At 54.9% G+C, this 15,184-nt stretch overlaps 8 protein-coding genes across 8 annotated transcripts; 5 read left to right on the forward strand and 3 right to left on the reverse strand.

The window, feature by feature from the left end:
- Positions 1-12: 12 nt before the first annotated feature.
- On the forward strand, positions 13-1,503 carry ACRALDRAFT_205927 (uncharacterized protein; the record flags this gene model as incomplete). Its single annotated transcript, XM_071021871.1, has 4 exons — positions 13-118; positions 155-170; positions 226-1,386; positions 1,479-1,503. The coding sequence occupies 4 exons, from the start codon at positions 13-15 to the stop codon at positions 1,501-1,503; spliced, it is 1,308 nt and encodes a 435-aa protein (XP_070879065.1).
- Positions 1,504-1,514: 11 nt separating this feature from the next.
- On the reverse strand, positions 1,515-3,059 carry ACRALDRAFT_1079075 (uncharacterized protein). Its single transcript, XM_071018857.1, has one exon. The coding sequence runs from the start codon at positions 2,666-2,668 to the stop codon at positions 1,643-1,645; it is 1,026 nt and encodes a 341-aa protein (XP_070879066.1). The 5' UTR covers positions 2,669-3,059; the 3' UTR covers positions 1,515-1,642.
- A 2,069-nt stretch (positions 3,060-5,128) lies between these two features.
- Positions 5,129-5,966, forward strand: ACRALDRAFT_1067304 (glycoside hydrolase family 25 protein; the record flags this gene model as incomplete). Its single annotated transcript, XM_071017430.1, has 2 exons — positions 5,129-5,275; positions 5,430-5,966. 2 exons carry the CDS (start codon positions 5,129-5,131, stop codon positions 5,964-5,966), a joined length of 684 nt encoding a protein of 227 aa, XP_070879067.1.
- A 670-nt stretch (positions 5,967-6,636) lies between these two features.
- ACRALDRAFT_1067303 (uncharacterized protein) lies at positions 6,637-8,273 on the reverse strand (the record flags this gene model as incomplete). Its single annotated transcript, XM_071017429.1, has 3 exons — positions 6,637-7,178; positions 7,250-7,331; positions 7,398-8,273. 3 exons carry the CDS (start codon positions 8,271-8,273, stop codon positions 6,637-6,639), a joined length of 1,500 nt encoding a protein of 499 aa, XP_070879068.1.
- A 933-nt stretch (positions 8,274-9,206) lies between these two features.
- On the forward strand, positions 9,207-10,767 carry ACRALDRAFT_205923 (uncharacterized protein; the record flags this gene model as incomplete). The annotated part of the gene is made up of 9 exons (XM_071021869.1): positions 9,207-9,271; positions 9,304-9,512; positions 9,599-9,653; positions 9,691-9,833; positions 9,868-9,967; positions 9,999-10,183; positions 10,267-10,488; positions 10,542-10,650; positions 10,698-10,767. The coding sequence occupies 9 exons, from the start codon at positions 9,207-9,209 to the stop codon at positions 10,765-10,767; spliced, it is 1,158 nt and encodes a 385-aa protein (XP_070879069.1).
- A 162-nt stretch (positions 10,768-10,929) lies between these two features.
- Positions 10,930-11,626, forward strand: ACRALDRAFT_205922 (uncharacterized protein; the record flags this gene model as incomplete). The annotated part of the gene is made up of 6 exons (XM_071021868.1): positions 10,930-11,048; positions 11,102-11,136; positions 11,201-11,298; positions 11,329-11,373; positions 11,406-11,552; positions 11,591-11,626. The coding sequence occupies 6 exons, from the start codon at positions 10,930-10,932 to the stop codon at positions 11,624-11,626; spliced, it is 480 nt and encodes a 159-aa protein (XP_070879070.1).
- A 747-nt stretch (positions 11,627-12,373) lies between these two features.
- On the forward strand, positions 12,374-13,793 carry ACRALDRAFT_1054073 (uncharacterized protein; the record flags this gene model as incomplete). Its single annotated transcript, XM_071015807.1, has 3 exons — positions 12,374-12,540; positions 12,650-13,103; positions 13,233-13,793. The coding sequence occupies 3 exons, from the start codon at positions 12,374-12,376 to the stop codon at positions 13,791-13,793; spliced, it is 1,182 nt and encodes a 393-aa protein (XP_070879071.1).
- A 202-nt stretch (positions 13,794-13,995) lies between these two features.
- On the reverse strand, positions 13,996-15,014 carry ACRALDRAFT_2024120 (uncharacterized protein; the record flags this gene model as incomplete). Its single annotated transcript, XM_071020194.1, has 8 exons — positions 13,996-14,068; positions 14,156-14,234; positions 14,338-14,403; positions 14,486-14,579; positions 14,658-14,723; positions 14,787-14,802; positions 14,862-14,902; positions 14,976-15,014. The coding sequence occupies 8 exons, from the start codon at positions 15,012-15,014 to the stop codon at positions 13,996-13,998; spliced, it is 474 nt and encodes a 157-aa protein (XP_070879072.1).
- Positions 15,015-15,184: the final 170 nt, after the last annotated feature.

The following is a 15,184-nucleotide window of genomic DNA, read 5'->3' on the forward strand; positions in this document are numbered from 1 at the left end:
TGATTCTTGACAATGTCTCGACGGAATACTTCTATAAAGTCAGCGTTTTCCTTCTCATCGGGAGACATTGGACAAGACAGCATGAGTATCAACATTCAGAATCACATCGCGACTACAAGTTCTCCTTATTCGAAATTCGCCATACACGTACCAGATGGACAACAGTCCAGGTAAGTCACCCCCCTATTCCGAGCTAACGTACGCCCCAAACCTGTTGGCCTGCAGATGCAAACACCCCGTCCCCTTGCCGATCTTCCACGCCCAAGCCCGGCAGGCCCTGACGATAGTATGGCCGGACGTGAGCCCTAACAGCATCCAGCTAAGCCACGTCTGCGGCGGCGCCAACAACCGCATCATCGGCGTCACCCGACCCTCCACCAAAGGGGACGGCCAGCAACCCGACCACTTCGTGGTCCGGGTCCCGAACCACGATGCCGGTTTCCGAGAGACGGTCGCCGCCTTCATTTTCGCAGACCGCTATGCCAAGCTCACGACACCGAGCACCGTGCACTTCGACCTGGGGGATAGCAATCCTTTCGGAAACCCCTACCTCGTCCAGAATCGACTCCCCGGCATGTCTGCCGCCGATGTCCCCTTCTGGCGGGACCACGGGCGCAAGCTCCGCTTCTGGTCCGACTACGGTGCCATCTTCTGCGAACTTCTGCAAGTGCGAAGCAGTGTCATTGGCGCATGCGACTTTAGCATTGTCGGGGACGGCAGCGCCCCCAGTGTACACAGCCGCGTGGGCGTCCGGGACCGTGGTACCGGGGCGGTATGGCGCCAGGTGCCGCTCAAGAGTGTCATGCCCTCCAAGACGGCGATCCGGGACTACCTCCTCCGGGATTTCGAGCGCTATAAAGGGGTATCGGCACGTTTGGCAAGCCACATGTGCCGAGCTTGCCAGCCGATCCGCCTGGCGCACATTACGGCATTCACGAAACTGATCCATGAAGCGCACGACGACGGCTGGTTCGAGGGCATGGCCGTCACGCTGCGGCACGTGGATCTGTGGCCTTCAAACGTCCTCGTCGCCGAGGACGGTTCCATCACGGGCGTGCTGGACTGGGATGGCGCCATGCTGGAACCGGCTTTCATGGCGTGCGAGCCGCCCGAGATGTACTGGACCTGCGGGATGAACCTCAGCGGCCGGGATTCCCAGACCAAGCGCGATGAGTTGAAGCGAGCCTTCAACGAATCGGCCGGTACGGAGTATTCCCGGTTTGCCTACGGGGAGGCGTACAATTTCCTGCGAAAGATTGTTGGTTTTCGGCCCATGTATTGGTGTTGTTGCGCGAACCCCGGGCACTACGATATGGACGAAATCATCCGCGATTGGAACGGTATCCGCATGAAGCGGGTTGGCAAGCCGTCGGAAGCCAAGATCGCGTGAGTAGGTAGAAGCCAGGTAAACGTCGAGGTGAGCATACGCCAATTCAGGTAAGTGAATCATTCCGTTTTTTGATAGTGGAATGCCAGAGGTTTGGGGATAAAGATCAGACGTAGGTAGACGCTATCCACATCCAATAAGTTGAACATCTCAATCATGTGCATCGTTCGTGACTCGGTTCCAGTCGTAAGATAATGACCGATAGTACTTCTACCTGGCGGTCAGACAACTCCGAGATGCCACTCGTTGGGCAGCTTAAGCTTCGCCGTCAGCCCATATGACCATGTTGGTTGGAGGATCCTCCAGCCCCCTGAAGAAAGCACATATGTCCTTGTCGCTGTACCGCATGCTGAAATGCATGAGAACAAACGTCGTCTTGGGCCATTTCCGTATGACTTTCTCCAAGTCGCCCCAGTACGTGTGCTTGGTCTTTTCCGCCTGTTTCCTGTGCTCTTCATACAGGAAACTGCACTCGGTGATGACGACGGGAATGCCGTCGCGCAGCCAAGGAGGGTCGGCGGCAAGGGTCGCGGCCGTGGTATCGCCGAGGAAGGCAAACATGGGCGTCGTATGGGGAGCCGTGATTTCGACGCCCGATTGGCGCAGGTCGCGGAGCTGCGGACCCTTCAGGTCCGAGTACTCGGGACGCAGGCGCTGGGTGGTGGTGCTGAAGACGTACCCGACGCATGGGACGGAGTGGTCGCAGTCAAAGACGGTGGCCGTAATCCCCTTGAGTCGACGGAGATGGACCACGTCGCCGTGGTACACGCCGTGCGTGTGGTGGGTGTTGAGCCATGCCCTCTCGTTGGCGGTGCGGTGCTGGCGGGCGTTGAAGTTGCTGTGGCCGTTGGGGCCGTCTGGCGACCGCGGATCATCTTCTTCAACGTCGAGTCCGTATTCGGCGGCGTCTTGGATCCCGATAAGGCCGCCGACGTTGATCATGGTGCTGGAGAGGATAAAGTCGTCAAAGGTTGCGGCCATATCAGCCGGGCAGAAGATATCCGGGGGGTCCTGCCGGTCGGTAAAGGCCGGAGATAGGAGAGTGTGGTCACGATGACCGTGAGTCAAAAAGACGTGCTTCGGCCGCAGCTTGTTCACGCAAAGCCCGGCGTCGAGGAGGAGGTCCAGCTGGGGGATGACGAAGGAGGTGTGCCATGCGGCTCGAGACCTGCCGGTGAGAACATTCTGGTGATACGGCTTGGGAAAGCGCCATTCAAGAACCTCGGATCGATTGGACTGCGGCAAAGGGGTTGCGAAGGAGGGTTTCGGAGAGTTCCGCATGGGAGTGGTGACGAGCCGGTATCATCAAAGAAGTAGAGAGGCAGGAGTACGACGTTGGGAAAGGAACAAAATCCAGGTCCTGAGCGTCAGCTGGCGGGTTGCTAGCAGTTTGATCTAGACAGCAGTTGGCGGATGTGACGAAACGATGAGGCAATTTTCGAAGTATTTATTCCCAATATAAAGATGACTTTGGTGTCGTCTTGCCGCCGTTGCTATGCTGATATGTGGATTTGGCTCACAAACGTCGACGCCGGTGACTCGACTCGGCGTCCTGAAGTGGCTGTCGAATGTGTCGCTCTGCTAGGATATCCATTCCTCGAATCGCTGACTCTGATTCGCAGAAATATCCGTGGTATTGAAAAAGGCAAGAAAAAAGAACCACAGAAACATAATTTCACCCAAAAGGGCTCAGGAGGAAACACAGTTGTGATGAGGGTCGGGGAGGCGGCGTGTTCGTCCACAGTGACGCTTTAGCCTTACATCAGCAAGGTAATCACATGACACATCACATGATATTACGCATGGATGCACACTAGGGAACTGGCCCTGTAATTACTTGGTATGTCCAAGCCCGACATTCCCGAAAAGCTGCTGCCAATCAGAAAGTAAAGAACATCTCTCATGAGGACGCCTCATGGAGACGGGGCTCCAGAGCTTTTATCTGCGTGACAACCACGAGCCGATACAATGACATTGTGACAACGATTGTTCGAGCAGCGCATTGTCCTGCAATCATGACTCCCTCCGCATCACCTGGTTTTCGCAGCTATGTTTGGGCTCCTGGAGATATCCCCAGAGGTGATGAGATTGAGACAATGAGACCAGACCAGGACTCTGGCTTCGAATTTGGCCTCCGGTCATTCTGATATTTGTGCTGAAGCATCTCAAGTCCATCAACATGATACGGCCCAACCTTGTCTCGCTCCAGCTGCTGGCAGGGAAATCGAGCGACAGAGATGAAAGTCCTGCACCACCCACCTTCAACGACGAGGTTATCGTCCGTCCCACCGCTCTACCTCTGAGCTCTCCCTCGCCGAGATGTTCGTCCTCTCCGACAATCCCGAACACCCCACCAAAGGAGCCATACCCTCCATCTGGGCACTATGGTGCTGACTACTTGACGAACAGCCTGCCAGGCTGTCTCTGGGACCTGGGTTACGATTCGATACAGCCATTCACTACCTCGACGCGAATTTCCCACTGCGTCTGGCGGAATCAGGTATGGCGGGACAATCAAGTCTACCTGCAGAATCTCTCCTATCCATCAACCTCAATGGCTCCTCATGCTGCGTTGAAACGATGGTGCCATGCACATATAAACTGGCCCCTTTGTGGGTGAAGGCTGAAGTTCCTCCTGGTCTTTACTGCTGAAATATTCCCCTTGAAGACCGGTGGACGGCAATGGAGCGGAAATACCTTACACCTGTTTTCAGACGTCGTGTAAAACGATCCGAAACCTGCAGCTCCTCAGGCGAGTGTAACAATGAAGCGGGCGTCCAGGAATGTTGGAGACTAACAGCTAACAGAAGAAGGAAGCTCGTTGGCAGGTAGGGGAAGGTTCAGAAACCCCACGAGGCCCTCCGGTGGTGGGGCTGAGGGGAGGCATACTCCAGCTTCCTACACGGGACAGTGGTTAACCAACGGCCGACACCTGAATGTAGGCAAGTATACACTGATAACATAGTGGCCGCACGTTTCGATAGGAGCCGATATGGCGCCGTGGAATATACGGCCCTGCATGCAGCTTACAAAGGCAGGACGGCAGGACCGCAGGACGACTCCACAGCGGGAACAAATACCGAGGCCGTGGCCTGGATATTCTTTTGCGTGCCGCATGTGATGCGGGAAACATCCCATAATTTTACATCATAGCATGCCTCATCCCACGTAGGCGGGTTTAAAGTTGCCGATGTAACACCATGGAAAACAAAGGTGAACAGGTCCTGAGATGACCATGATAGCCGCCTCCGTTTGCCCCCGGGCCCGTGGCAAAGCTCGCAGTCTGATTCGCCATTCCATTATCGTCCTGCGTGGGCGAAGAGCCGTCGATCTTTTCCTCGAAGAGGAATGTGGGAATGGATGAGGGACCTCAACACCACACGATGCATGGAAGGTCCGGTAGTATGTGTGGTCGAAACAGCCCGCGATCCCACTACCTTTCTTCTCAGGAAGGTTGTTTGGTGACGCTAGAGTCGGATTAGGACATGATGAACACCCTGCCGAACCGCTCTACAGAAGCGCATCGCGAGTTTCACTCCATGCAGCTTTGCAGGCCGCTTCCCGTCTGTTCGTCGAATGGGGGATAACGGCAAGACCCCTTTCCGCAATGTAAGTCTGAGGAAAACTATATAAAGCTTTGCGTGAGACCCGGACGTTCGAATTTAGAAGAAACGACAAGGCAGTCATCGAGACGACTTCTACCCAAGGCAGAAAGAGAAAGTCCACGCACTGAAACCAAGCATGAAGCTTCTTCCCTCCTTGATTGGCCTGGCCAGTCTGGCGTCCCTCGCCGTCGCCCGGATCCCCGGCTTTGACATTTCGGGCTGGCAACCGACCACCGACTTTGCAAGGGCGTATGCTAATGGAGATCGTTTCGTCTACATCAAGGTACGTTCAACCTTGCCACCAAGTTGCGAACCCGAGACAAGACTGTGACCGCCTCCTTTGCCCTGGGGCAGCTCACGCACCCAGCAGCATCCCATCCCCCGGCCCCCCACGTACCACCGGAAAGCTAACATCAACCCCCTACCACTGCTACCAGGCCACCGAGGGCACCACATTCAAGAGCTCCGCATTCAGCCGCCAGTACACCGGCGCAACGCAAAACGGCTTCATCCGCGGCGCCTACCACTTCGCCCAGCCCGCCGCGTCCTCGGGCGCCGCGCAGGCGAGATACTTCGCCAGCAACGGCGGCGGCTGGTCCAAGGACGGCATCACCCTGCCCGGGGCGCTGGACATCGAGTACAACCCCAACGGCGCCACCTGCTACGGCCTCTCGCAATCGGCCATGGTGAACTGGATCGAGGACTTTGTCACCACCTACCACGGCATCACCTCCCGCTGGCCCGTCATCTACACCACCACCGACTGGTGGACCCAGTGCACCGGCAACTCCAACCGCTTCGCGAACCGCTGCCCGCTGTGGATCGCCCGCTACGCCAGCTCCGTCGGCACTCTGCCCAATGGCTGGGGCTTTTACACCTTCTGGCAGTACAACGACAAGTATCCTCAGGGCGGTGATTCGAACTGGTTCAACGGCGATGCGTCGCGTCTCAGGGCTCTCGCTAACGGAGACTAAACGCACTCGCAATGACTGGGCTGGACTTTTCTGGACTTACAAGTAAGGGGACTTCAGGGAGAACCGCCTCAAGACACTGTCCAGATTCCACACACGCATCATCACACCCTCAAGTCACTACTAAAGTGATGTGGCAATAAATATCAGCGCTCAATTCATCACATGTCGTGATTATTCCCATTGAATTGTTGTGCCTCCACGTGCATACAGATATATCAACATACACTGCCGTGCGCCATTTGTCCGTCAAGTGATTCGTGAATCAGAAAAGGTATACAAAATAAAGGTATACTCGCCGCACTCGCACACCCGTTACTCCTGGTCCATAGTATCATCCAACAGCAGTCCATACTCGGGAAAGGCGAGTTTGTATGTAATCGCATTCTTTCAAGCGCAACAGTATTCAATATCCCAATGCGTGACACGGCGGCACGACAAACTCATCATGTGGCCGCCTAAGGAATGACAGAAAAACGAACATATCATGAATCGGAGATCGCGTAGAGGAAACGGGGCGCCGGAGACTCATGTGAGAGTAGCCAGCATGGCCCGCATGAGCGCAGGAGGGGGGCCTGAAGTGAAGCATGTCAACACTGATTCGTTTCCCAACACGACGCTTATGGTCAAAAGAAGAAGAAAGAAAAAAAAAAGGACGTGAACAGGGCGCACCTCATCGGTAGTACTTGGGCACGCTGATGGACATCCTACCTTTCCTGTCCTTCTCGATACGCACCCCGCGGTAGCCTTCCTCGACCTTCTCGACCTTTTCCTCCTCGAGCACGAGCGCACCGTCGGGCAGCCGCTCGGCTCGCACGAGCTCGGCGCCGTCCCGGCTGCCGAGCCTGTAGTGGTGGTGATGGCGGCGGCTGACCCGCGTGTCGCGCAGCTCGTCCTCAAGAGCCCTGATCTCGGCACGGATATCCCGGCGCGATCGCGAGGCCGATCGATGGCGCACCACGGCGACAGGGAGCTCGTCTTCGCGGCGGTCGTAGTACGTCGAGGGGTAGGAGCTGGTGGTGTAGGACGTGGTGGAGCGACTAGGCGAAGGTTCTCGCACGACGGTTTTGTTTACAATCTCGACGTTTGCTGGCGGAGGGGCATCCACGACGACGGCAGGAGCGGGAGGTGGCGCTTGGGCAACAGCGATTTCTTCGCGGCGCTCCTCCATGATGTTGCCAGCTGCTGAGCGGGCTGCGGCCAATTCCAATTCGCCTGGTACATTCGTCAGTCATGGCTGGGGGAAGGAGAGGAAAAGAAGGGGGGAACAGGGGCTGGTCACTCACTCTTTTTAAAGTCCTCGCTCAGCTTGAGCAGTTCGTCAATGTTCTCTTGGCCCAGAGCTTTCAGTACAATGACCGTGTTGCCCTGTCGATTGGATTAGCAATTGCGAGAGAAAGAGCGAAGGGGGAACCCGGGAGTCACTCGACGAACCTCTTCCGTATAAGGATAACCTAGCTCGATGAGGGCACGCTTGGAAACAAGACGAGCAGGGATGCGTGTCTTTCCCTTCTTGGGATACTCATTCCGAATGGTGGTGCCGCCGCTGGAACTCGAGGACCTGCTCGAGGTGCTGGAGGTGCGGGAAGTGGTCGAGTAAGTGCGGGTGGAGCGAGATTCGCGACTGCGACCCCTTGTGCGACGAGACCCTCGGTAGACCTCGCGTTCCCTCACTCGCTCAGGCATGGCGCGGAACTCTTCATCGCCGTAATGACCCGGGTCGGCCACCTGGATCTCCTCGTAGTGGCGGCGATTCGGAGGGCGTTCTCGGGACCGCGGTAGCGGGATGGGCACGTAGGGCGGCGCACGGAATTCCTCTCGGTCGCGACGGTAGTCTTCGCGCTCCCGGCGAAAGTCATCTCGACGAGCAAGCTGGCCGTAGTCTTCGCGGGGGTGGTCCTTGTTGAGGAAATGCAGGGGCGGGGCGGGTGCCGGTCGGCGATCGAATGTGTCGAGGGAGGATTGGCGTCGGAGCATGACGTTGGGACGACGGGCTGGCTGTGGTGAGGGACTGCGGAAGTCGACATCGCGCTCCTTTTCAAAGAAAACCCGGCGGTCAAACTCCCTTTCGGGTTCCCGCCTGGGGACGTAGCGGGGCTCGTGGTCGTAGTAAGGGCGGTCGCGGACAAAGTCATCGTCAAAGTCTCCCCGGTAGCTTCGGTTGTAGCTGTCTACCGATCGGTCTCTGGGAGCGGGAGGGGGAGGGCGGGGGTAGTAGTCATCATCTCTGTCGTCGAAACGAGGTGGGCGGTCATCGGGATAGCGATCCCGCTCGTAGGCGAACCGGTCACGATCCCACCTGGAGGCCATTATGGGAGAAGAAACGTATGACGCGAGTGGCAGCTGGATTGACTGTCGACAAGAATCAAGGGCATCACCCGACTTTTAAACAGCGTGTGAAACGAGACCAAGGGATGTTGGGATAGCACAGAAAGATGGTAGACAGTAGGAGTAAAAAGAAAGAAAGGAAAGAAAAAAAAATGGCGGTCGATAGGTTTGATGATGGGTAGGGATTGATTGTCGTCGTCGTCAACGGTAAGTGGATGCCGAGGTGGGGGGTATAGGTATCGCAGGTCCAAGCTGGTTCAAGCGATGAGCGATGACGCAACTCGCCGAGAAGAAGTGGATCCGTCCGTCTAGGGGCTTGGATGGAAATGCAACATGCAACGAGATTTGATTCGACGAAAAGCGCCTCTTGTTCACCTTTTCCAGAGACCCCTTACATGAAGGAAACCAGCTGGACGTCAAAGTCGGAAAGGTCAAGTTTGTGACTTTTCTCTCGTGAGTCGGGAGACACTAGACAGAGCTAGATGGAGCCGACACTATTTCAGAGTCGATAAAAGGGTCGATGGAGGGTGACCAGGCTGGTTTCTCAGCTGCCTGTGACCCCTCCGAGTGATCTGGTGATGGGTTTCAGTCGCCCACCCACTTATAGTTTGCGGTCTTGTCTTGGGACTTGGGTGGAAGAATCGAGGGGACGAAGACAAGGGTAGCAGAGGGAAGCTTGATCTTTTAATAGACCCAGCTGATTGTTCGATATGTGCAAGGACGAAAAAAGAGAAAGGGAAAAAGTAGAAGGGAAAAGGGAGGGGTTGGTCAGTTGGTAAAGAGAGTTTTGTGCTAGAGCATCAAAGAAACGAAGATCAAGGACGGAGCTTCGAGTTCGAGTACGGAGTAGGTGCGAGATGTATCGAGACGGACGAGGAACATGTCACATGTCCAAGTGCCGTGGTTAATTAGCCCATGGTGGTCACTGTTAAGACGCCACCTCTCAGTTGGGGCATTTCCCGGGCAGGCAGAGGTATCTTGTTACCTAAAATCACCCGACTCCTAACAACAGCCACTCAAACGCTTTACCTTGCGACGTTGCGACCTTTGCCACAGCAGCCAAGCCACCCTTAACCGAACCCACGATGCTACCGAAGAAATGGAACAACCGTTGGGGATGCGTCGTGGCGTTGCGCCCAGTTTATGGGGGATGGAATACAGACATCACATGGGGCCGTCTGTTCTGGCAGGCGCAGCGACAATTCATTCAGTTGGCCATGGGTCCGAGAACTAGCTACTGTAATCTCTTTTTTTTTTTTTTTTTTTTTTTTTTTTGTTATCATCACGACTTCCGCTTCCACTGAAAGGAGCCGCAGATGGCTGGCTGGGCATGCAGCACTGCCGCCAACCAGCCAGCCTAACGTCCGCCAAGTCGTAATTACCTAGTGGACACGCCCAGAAGCTCCGTGCAATATGACGTCGGTTCAGGGGGGCTTCATGCAGGGCCTCTCCTTGCCGTCTCGTCATTTGTCTCATGGAATTACCCAACCAGCGTCAGCAGATGGTCCTTGCACATTTTGGGGTGCACTGTCAAGTGTCAATGTCAAATGTCGTGGTCACATCTGTCCCTGGACAGCGCCGAATGCGCCGTCCAATGAGTGCCCTACAGAGGAAGCTCAGCGGGCTACTGGCTATCGCAGGGTCTTCCGCAGAATTCGCACGCCGGAGACGACCGGGTGTCGAAACAAAGTTGCGCCTGTGCCCCAGGAACCCGTATGCGCGGTCCCGATGTCCTTGTGTAGCCTCAACTCCCGAGTCGCGACAGGCACGGGGCTCACGCAAGGCATCCCATGTACGAAGGAAACTCACTCGCGGCCAACCGTCGCAGTCCCGCGTGTCCTCCGATTGGACGTATTGTCATCCACGGCCTTGCAAAGCACCTTTTGGCAGCTGTTCGTCAAAGAGGCGGCGGGCATCAAAGCCCCAAGCTCCCAGCTCCAGGGATCATCTCGAATTCCATTTCACGCTGCCTGAGATTACAGCGGCTTTGAAACTGCTCTGAATCCTGGCCTTATCGCCATTCTTGGCCCTTCGTCGCATCGTCATCGCATATTCCGCTTGTCTTTTCGTCCGCGCATCAGCAGCATACCTTCTCGCTGTAATTATTACAGACCAAGTTCGCGGAGAATTCTGGCAGTCTCCATTCGCTTTGCGAGCACCTACTTCGTAATTACTGTGCGACTGTACAGTGTACTCAGTACACTAAACCCCACACTAACGACGAGTATACTGTGCACAGTACTGTACCAGTGTACGGATACCCGCAGCAACGCATCCCCCGCACTGTAACGCCCAACGTTCCGAGCTCCATGAGCTTGTCACAACTCCGGGCAAGCTTCATCTCCCAATTCAATCGCAGGTTCCAATCACATTCTCGAGCCCGAATCCAACTTTAAACCCTCCAAGTTGGGAAGATTCTCTCTTCCCTGATCTCCCAGACGTCCAAATGATCGCACACTGCCTTTCCAGCGGCTAATGCCTTCGGGAATAAGCGTTCTAGGCCTCGCCTAATGTCCGCGCCGCCGAAGAAACCAATGTTTATTAGGCTTACACTACCCTCGCAGAATCATTAGATCGCCTGCACGAACCGGGCCCGAAATATCCTCTGTGCCTGCACCTGCTGCGGTAGGTACACGATATGGACGCCGTCTGCGATATGGGCTTCGCGTCCTTGTCGCTGGCCATGCTGGGCATTCTTGCTAGAGCAGAGCGGCGGACTGTGGTGGCTGGCGAGCACAGCCACACTACCTTTGAGCGGTAAGGGGCAGCCCCTATCTGGTATTGGCTTTTCACCTAACGCGATTGGGAAGGAGATGGGCCCGCCAAAACAGCGCCTACAAAATTAGTCTCCGAGCCTAAGTTCCGGTACGTTACACCAAGGTACCACGAATATATCGCGACAAAAATAGACAAGGGACAGTCGCTTCAACTCGCACTTCATGCTCCAAATCGCAAATTCGCTGCTATTTTGACCTTGTCTGCATTGATTCTACGGAATTCCGAGGCCGTGAAATACACAGAATCGGACACACACTAGGCCAGCGAGAAGCGAAACAACCACCACTCCAGGGATTTGATTGCAGTACCATAGCGCCGCGCGTGTGGGAATTCTAGTCCCGTTATATTTTGCTCTCTCGTTGGTTCTCTTTCTCTGTCTCTTTTTCTGTCTCCCCTTTTTCCTACCAACCGAGAAGGATCCATGGTCTCTTCGGGCTGTGCTCTATCGGGCTGATTACTCCGAGTCTGCCTTGTAATTACTTCGTACCATGGGCGGGGCACCCCGGCTGCAATTTCATCAGTACTACAGGGCTGTTGTACACCTCTCCAAGGATTAAATACGTTAGTTTGTATACAATATAATATAACTGGATAAGGATCGGCAATAGCCCCGCAGGTAGAGGCACACTCAAATATAAGGGAAATACTAATAATACGATGTATATATACCTATCCAAATTTTCAGCTCCTCGACTTAACACTATTAATAGGCGGTAGTCTGTATCACCGCTATCCCTCTGAATAACGTAAGGTAGGCGTACGGGAGGCCAGGGGTTAATAGATGTTATCGTGAAGAGCTTATTCTGATAAATCTATTAATATCTTTAAATACGGATAGTTAAAAAAAAAGGTATAATTGATTTAAGTTAGGGTGTTTTGGCCTATACGTTATACGTTATATATGGGCAGGAAGTGGTGATGGCTTTAGATGTCATTTACCTGATTAACGTTAGTCCTATACTATCATACTGCTTTATACCTCTCCATATAAATTTATATATAAAGATACCGATCGGCGATATAAACCAATGACCGCTTAGGATGTGGGACCAAGTCACAAACTAACGTATTTAATCCTTGGAGAGGTGTACAACAACACTGCCGAATCACGACTCGATAAAACAAGCCGTCAGCAGTACGTACAGCCAAAGCGGCACAGCAACACCCACTCAATCTCCCCAGCGCGTACGACTATGAATACTCACCCTCTTCTCTCCATTGCGCCCGCTGCCTTGTGCGACTTTGTCCGTCTTGAACCACTCCAGTGCTGCACTCGCGTGCAGTGAAAAAGCAGAGCGTCGACGATGGAATCCCCTTTTGTCTTTGATTTGGCGGCCGGGGCCATTTACGCTCTCGCGGCCGTCGCTTCATTTATCCTCTTTGTCTGTTCTCTGGCCGTAGCGAAACGGCACAATGACCCAGCGCGAACATGGCTCGTCCTCCTCCGCATCGCCTTTCCCGTCTTCGTGGTGTACGTCCGTCCCATCATCACCGTCTTCTCCTCTCACAGCTCCATTCCCGTTTCTGTCATCTGCTACATCTCCAGGGCCGGAAATGAGCTAACGCGACCTGCGTCGCAGCGAGACAATATTGGTGGCAGTGGCATTGATACTAAACGCAGTATATACTAATACGCTCTACGGCATCGTCGACTACCTCCTGAGTACCGGCAGCTTCGCCACAGACCTCACCGCCATCTTCATTTCCCTCGTTCTAGCGCATCTTCACTTCGGAATCACGCTGGCCCGCGACGGGAGCCTTAGTCGACCCGCCGCAATGGCGCAAAGGCTGTCGTACGGCTTCGCCGCACTGCTAGCCGCCCTTGCTCTGACCGCGTTCGCAATGAGTATCCACATCAGATCTCCCGCAAAAATCTCCAGCCTCGGGGTCAGGGAGTACTTGTCCTTCATGAACCACATCTACCGGATTAATCTCGCCCTAATCTCCCTCTTTTTTGTTGTCGCCTTGGGCGCGGTAGTGGCAGCCGTGTGGATTGCGATAAAATCTCGGAATAGCCAGCCACATGTTCGCTTTGTAAGTGCGAGTTGAACGAATCCTGCGTGCTTGCCTTCCCCCCTCCCTTCTGCCATTCTTCTTATCTTCCGTCCGGGATTATGTAATGCTATGCAGGGGCTGACTCTCTCTTCCCTTTCAACCGTGCAGGCTTGTCGTCTATATCTAGCGTCCGCCATTATTTGGCTACTCAGGCGTCTCTACGAGGTCGTTATGGCCGCCCTGTGGTCCAGGCCCGAAAACCTCGTCTCACGCGAGCCTTGGACCAACATCCTCCCCGCCATCTTCATAGCCGGGCTGACTGTGATCGTCCTCGCCCTCCTCTTCGCCCTCGGTGCCAAGAAGGCCCGCGGTCTCTGGACAGTGGTACCCCCCTGGGTCCAGGCCCAGCCCGCATACCACGGTGCTGGCATTCCGCAACCAGGATACGGCGACTACGGGGCCCTGCCGGAAAACAAGGCCATGGCGCAATATCACCAGGGCCAGTATCCCCCTCCTCCCGCGGCCTGGCAACAGCCGATGCAAGTGGGGCCGGGAGAGCTGAACGCCGCGTCGCCTGTGAACGAATTGGGCGGGTATCAGCGGCCGGGGGAGCTGGGGTCGGACCCGCGCGCCTGGGAGATGAGCAGTTCGCCGGCCCCGCAGTACACGCAGCTGTATACGCAGCCGCAACACCACGAGTCGACACAGAGCGGAGGCTATGTGAAGTGAGAGGTCCAGGTCCAGGATGGGGAAGCGGGGGGTCTCGTCGATTTATACGATGTGATTTTCATATACCCAGAATTGTAATTGGTTCTATACGTGCAACATGTACACTATACTACCTATTTTAGATGACATTTCTAACGGAGGCTGCCGACCCCATGCACAGTAGGGTTTGGTAGTTGCATAGCCGAATCCTCTCAAGAGGACATTACTTGTCCTCCGCATCCACATACTCCTCGGGCGCCACAAAGTCTTCGTTTTCCCACGTCTTGGCGATGTACCTAGGCACAAAGGGGAAGAGTTGCTTAGCGACAAAAACTCACTTTGCGGCGTTTCGTTGCAAGTGCGTCGTTGGGACGGAAACTTACTTGGTATGGCTGCCGCGTGCAGCCAGCTCACCCTTCTTATTGTAGAAGCTCACCGTCGTGAACGCGAGCGTCCTCCCCACTAATGGCCGATAGAACGTCAGCACCCACGGATGCCGCCAATCGCCACACTCAATGGCAGAGGGGAAGATGAGTTCGGGATGTGAGTGGGTCGGGTCACGTACTCTTCTCGCAGATGGCTGTACCAGTCATGCGATCTCCGACGAGGCCGCCGGGGCTGAGATATGTCACTGACAGGGTGCATGTTAGTGACCTGAATTAATGTCGTGGGGTGAAACAGAGGAGACGAACCGTTGAGATCGGTCGACACACCTGTCGCGAAACGTCCCTTGGACGCAACGGCCAAGGAACCGCCCAAGTCGACGATGCTGGCGATTGTTCCGCCGTGGATAGTTTGGAGGCGGTTCTAACGCATGTTGAGTTAATGACATGCTGGAGTTTGGTGCTGCTGATGGATGTGGTTGAGAGACAAGAGAGAACATACGGTGTGCTCCTTCTTAATGTCCAGCTCAAACTTGACTGTGCCGTTCGACGCATCCGTCACGCGAAACTATAGGGTGAAGTCAGTGGGATGCAAGTGCAGAATGATGGCAGGGGCAGTCAACCAACTCACGTTATTCCCTAATAATCTGGGGCCAGAAAGTCAGCCATTGAGACTCGGGTGAGTATAAGAAGGCAATCGGCGCACCTTGGCTCGAGGCCGGAGTCTTTCTGGAACGACCTGAGGACCTAAGGCGACGAGTCGAATCAGTTGAATGTGCCATGGACGTGACAGGCATTGTCAGGAGGCGGAGGACCATACGGATCGCACGAAGCGAACGGGGGTCAATCGGCCTGCCATCTTGTCGTTTGGGATGATTCTGGCGGGGAAGAAATGAGAGAAAACGGAAGACGGTATGCGCAGAAATAAGTCAGTTAAATCAACCTGTAACGTGATATCATGAATGATTTGTTCTGTTCCGTTTCAAGTCGCTATCTTGCAATTGCATCTCGACCCTGACCTCAGTCGGG

This window comes from Sodiomyces alcalophilus (genome assembly GCF_042370955.1).
Source record: "Sodiomyces alcalophilus JCM 7366 unplaced genomic scaffold ACRALscaffold_1, whole genome shotgun sequence".
In the NCBI taxonomy this organism is placed as follows: Eukaryota; Fungi; Ascomycota; class Sordariomycetes; order Glomerellales; family Plectosphaerellaceae; genus Sodiomyces; species Sodiomyces alcalophilus.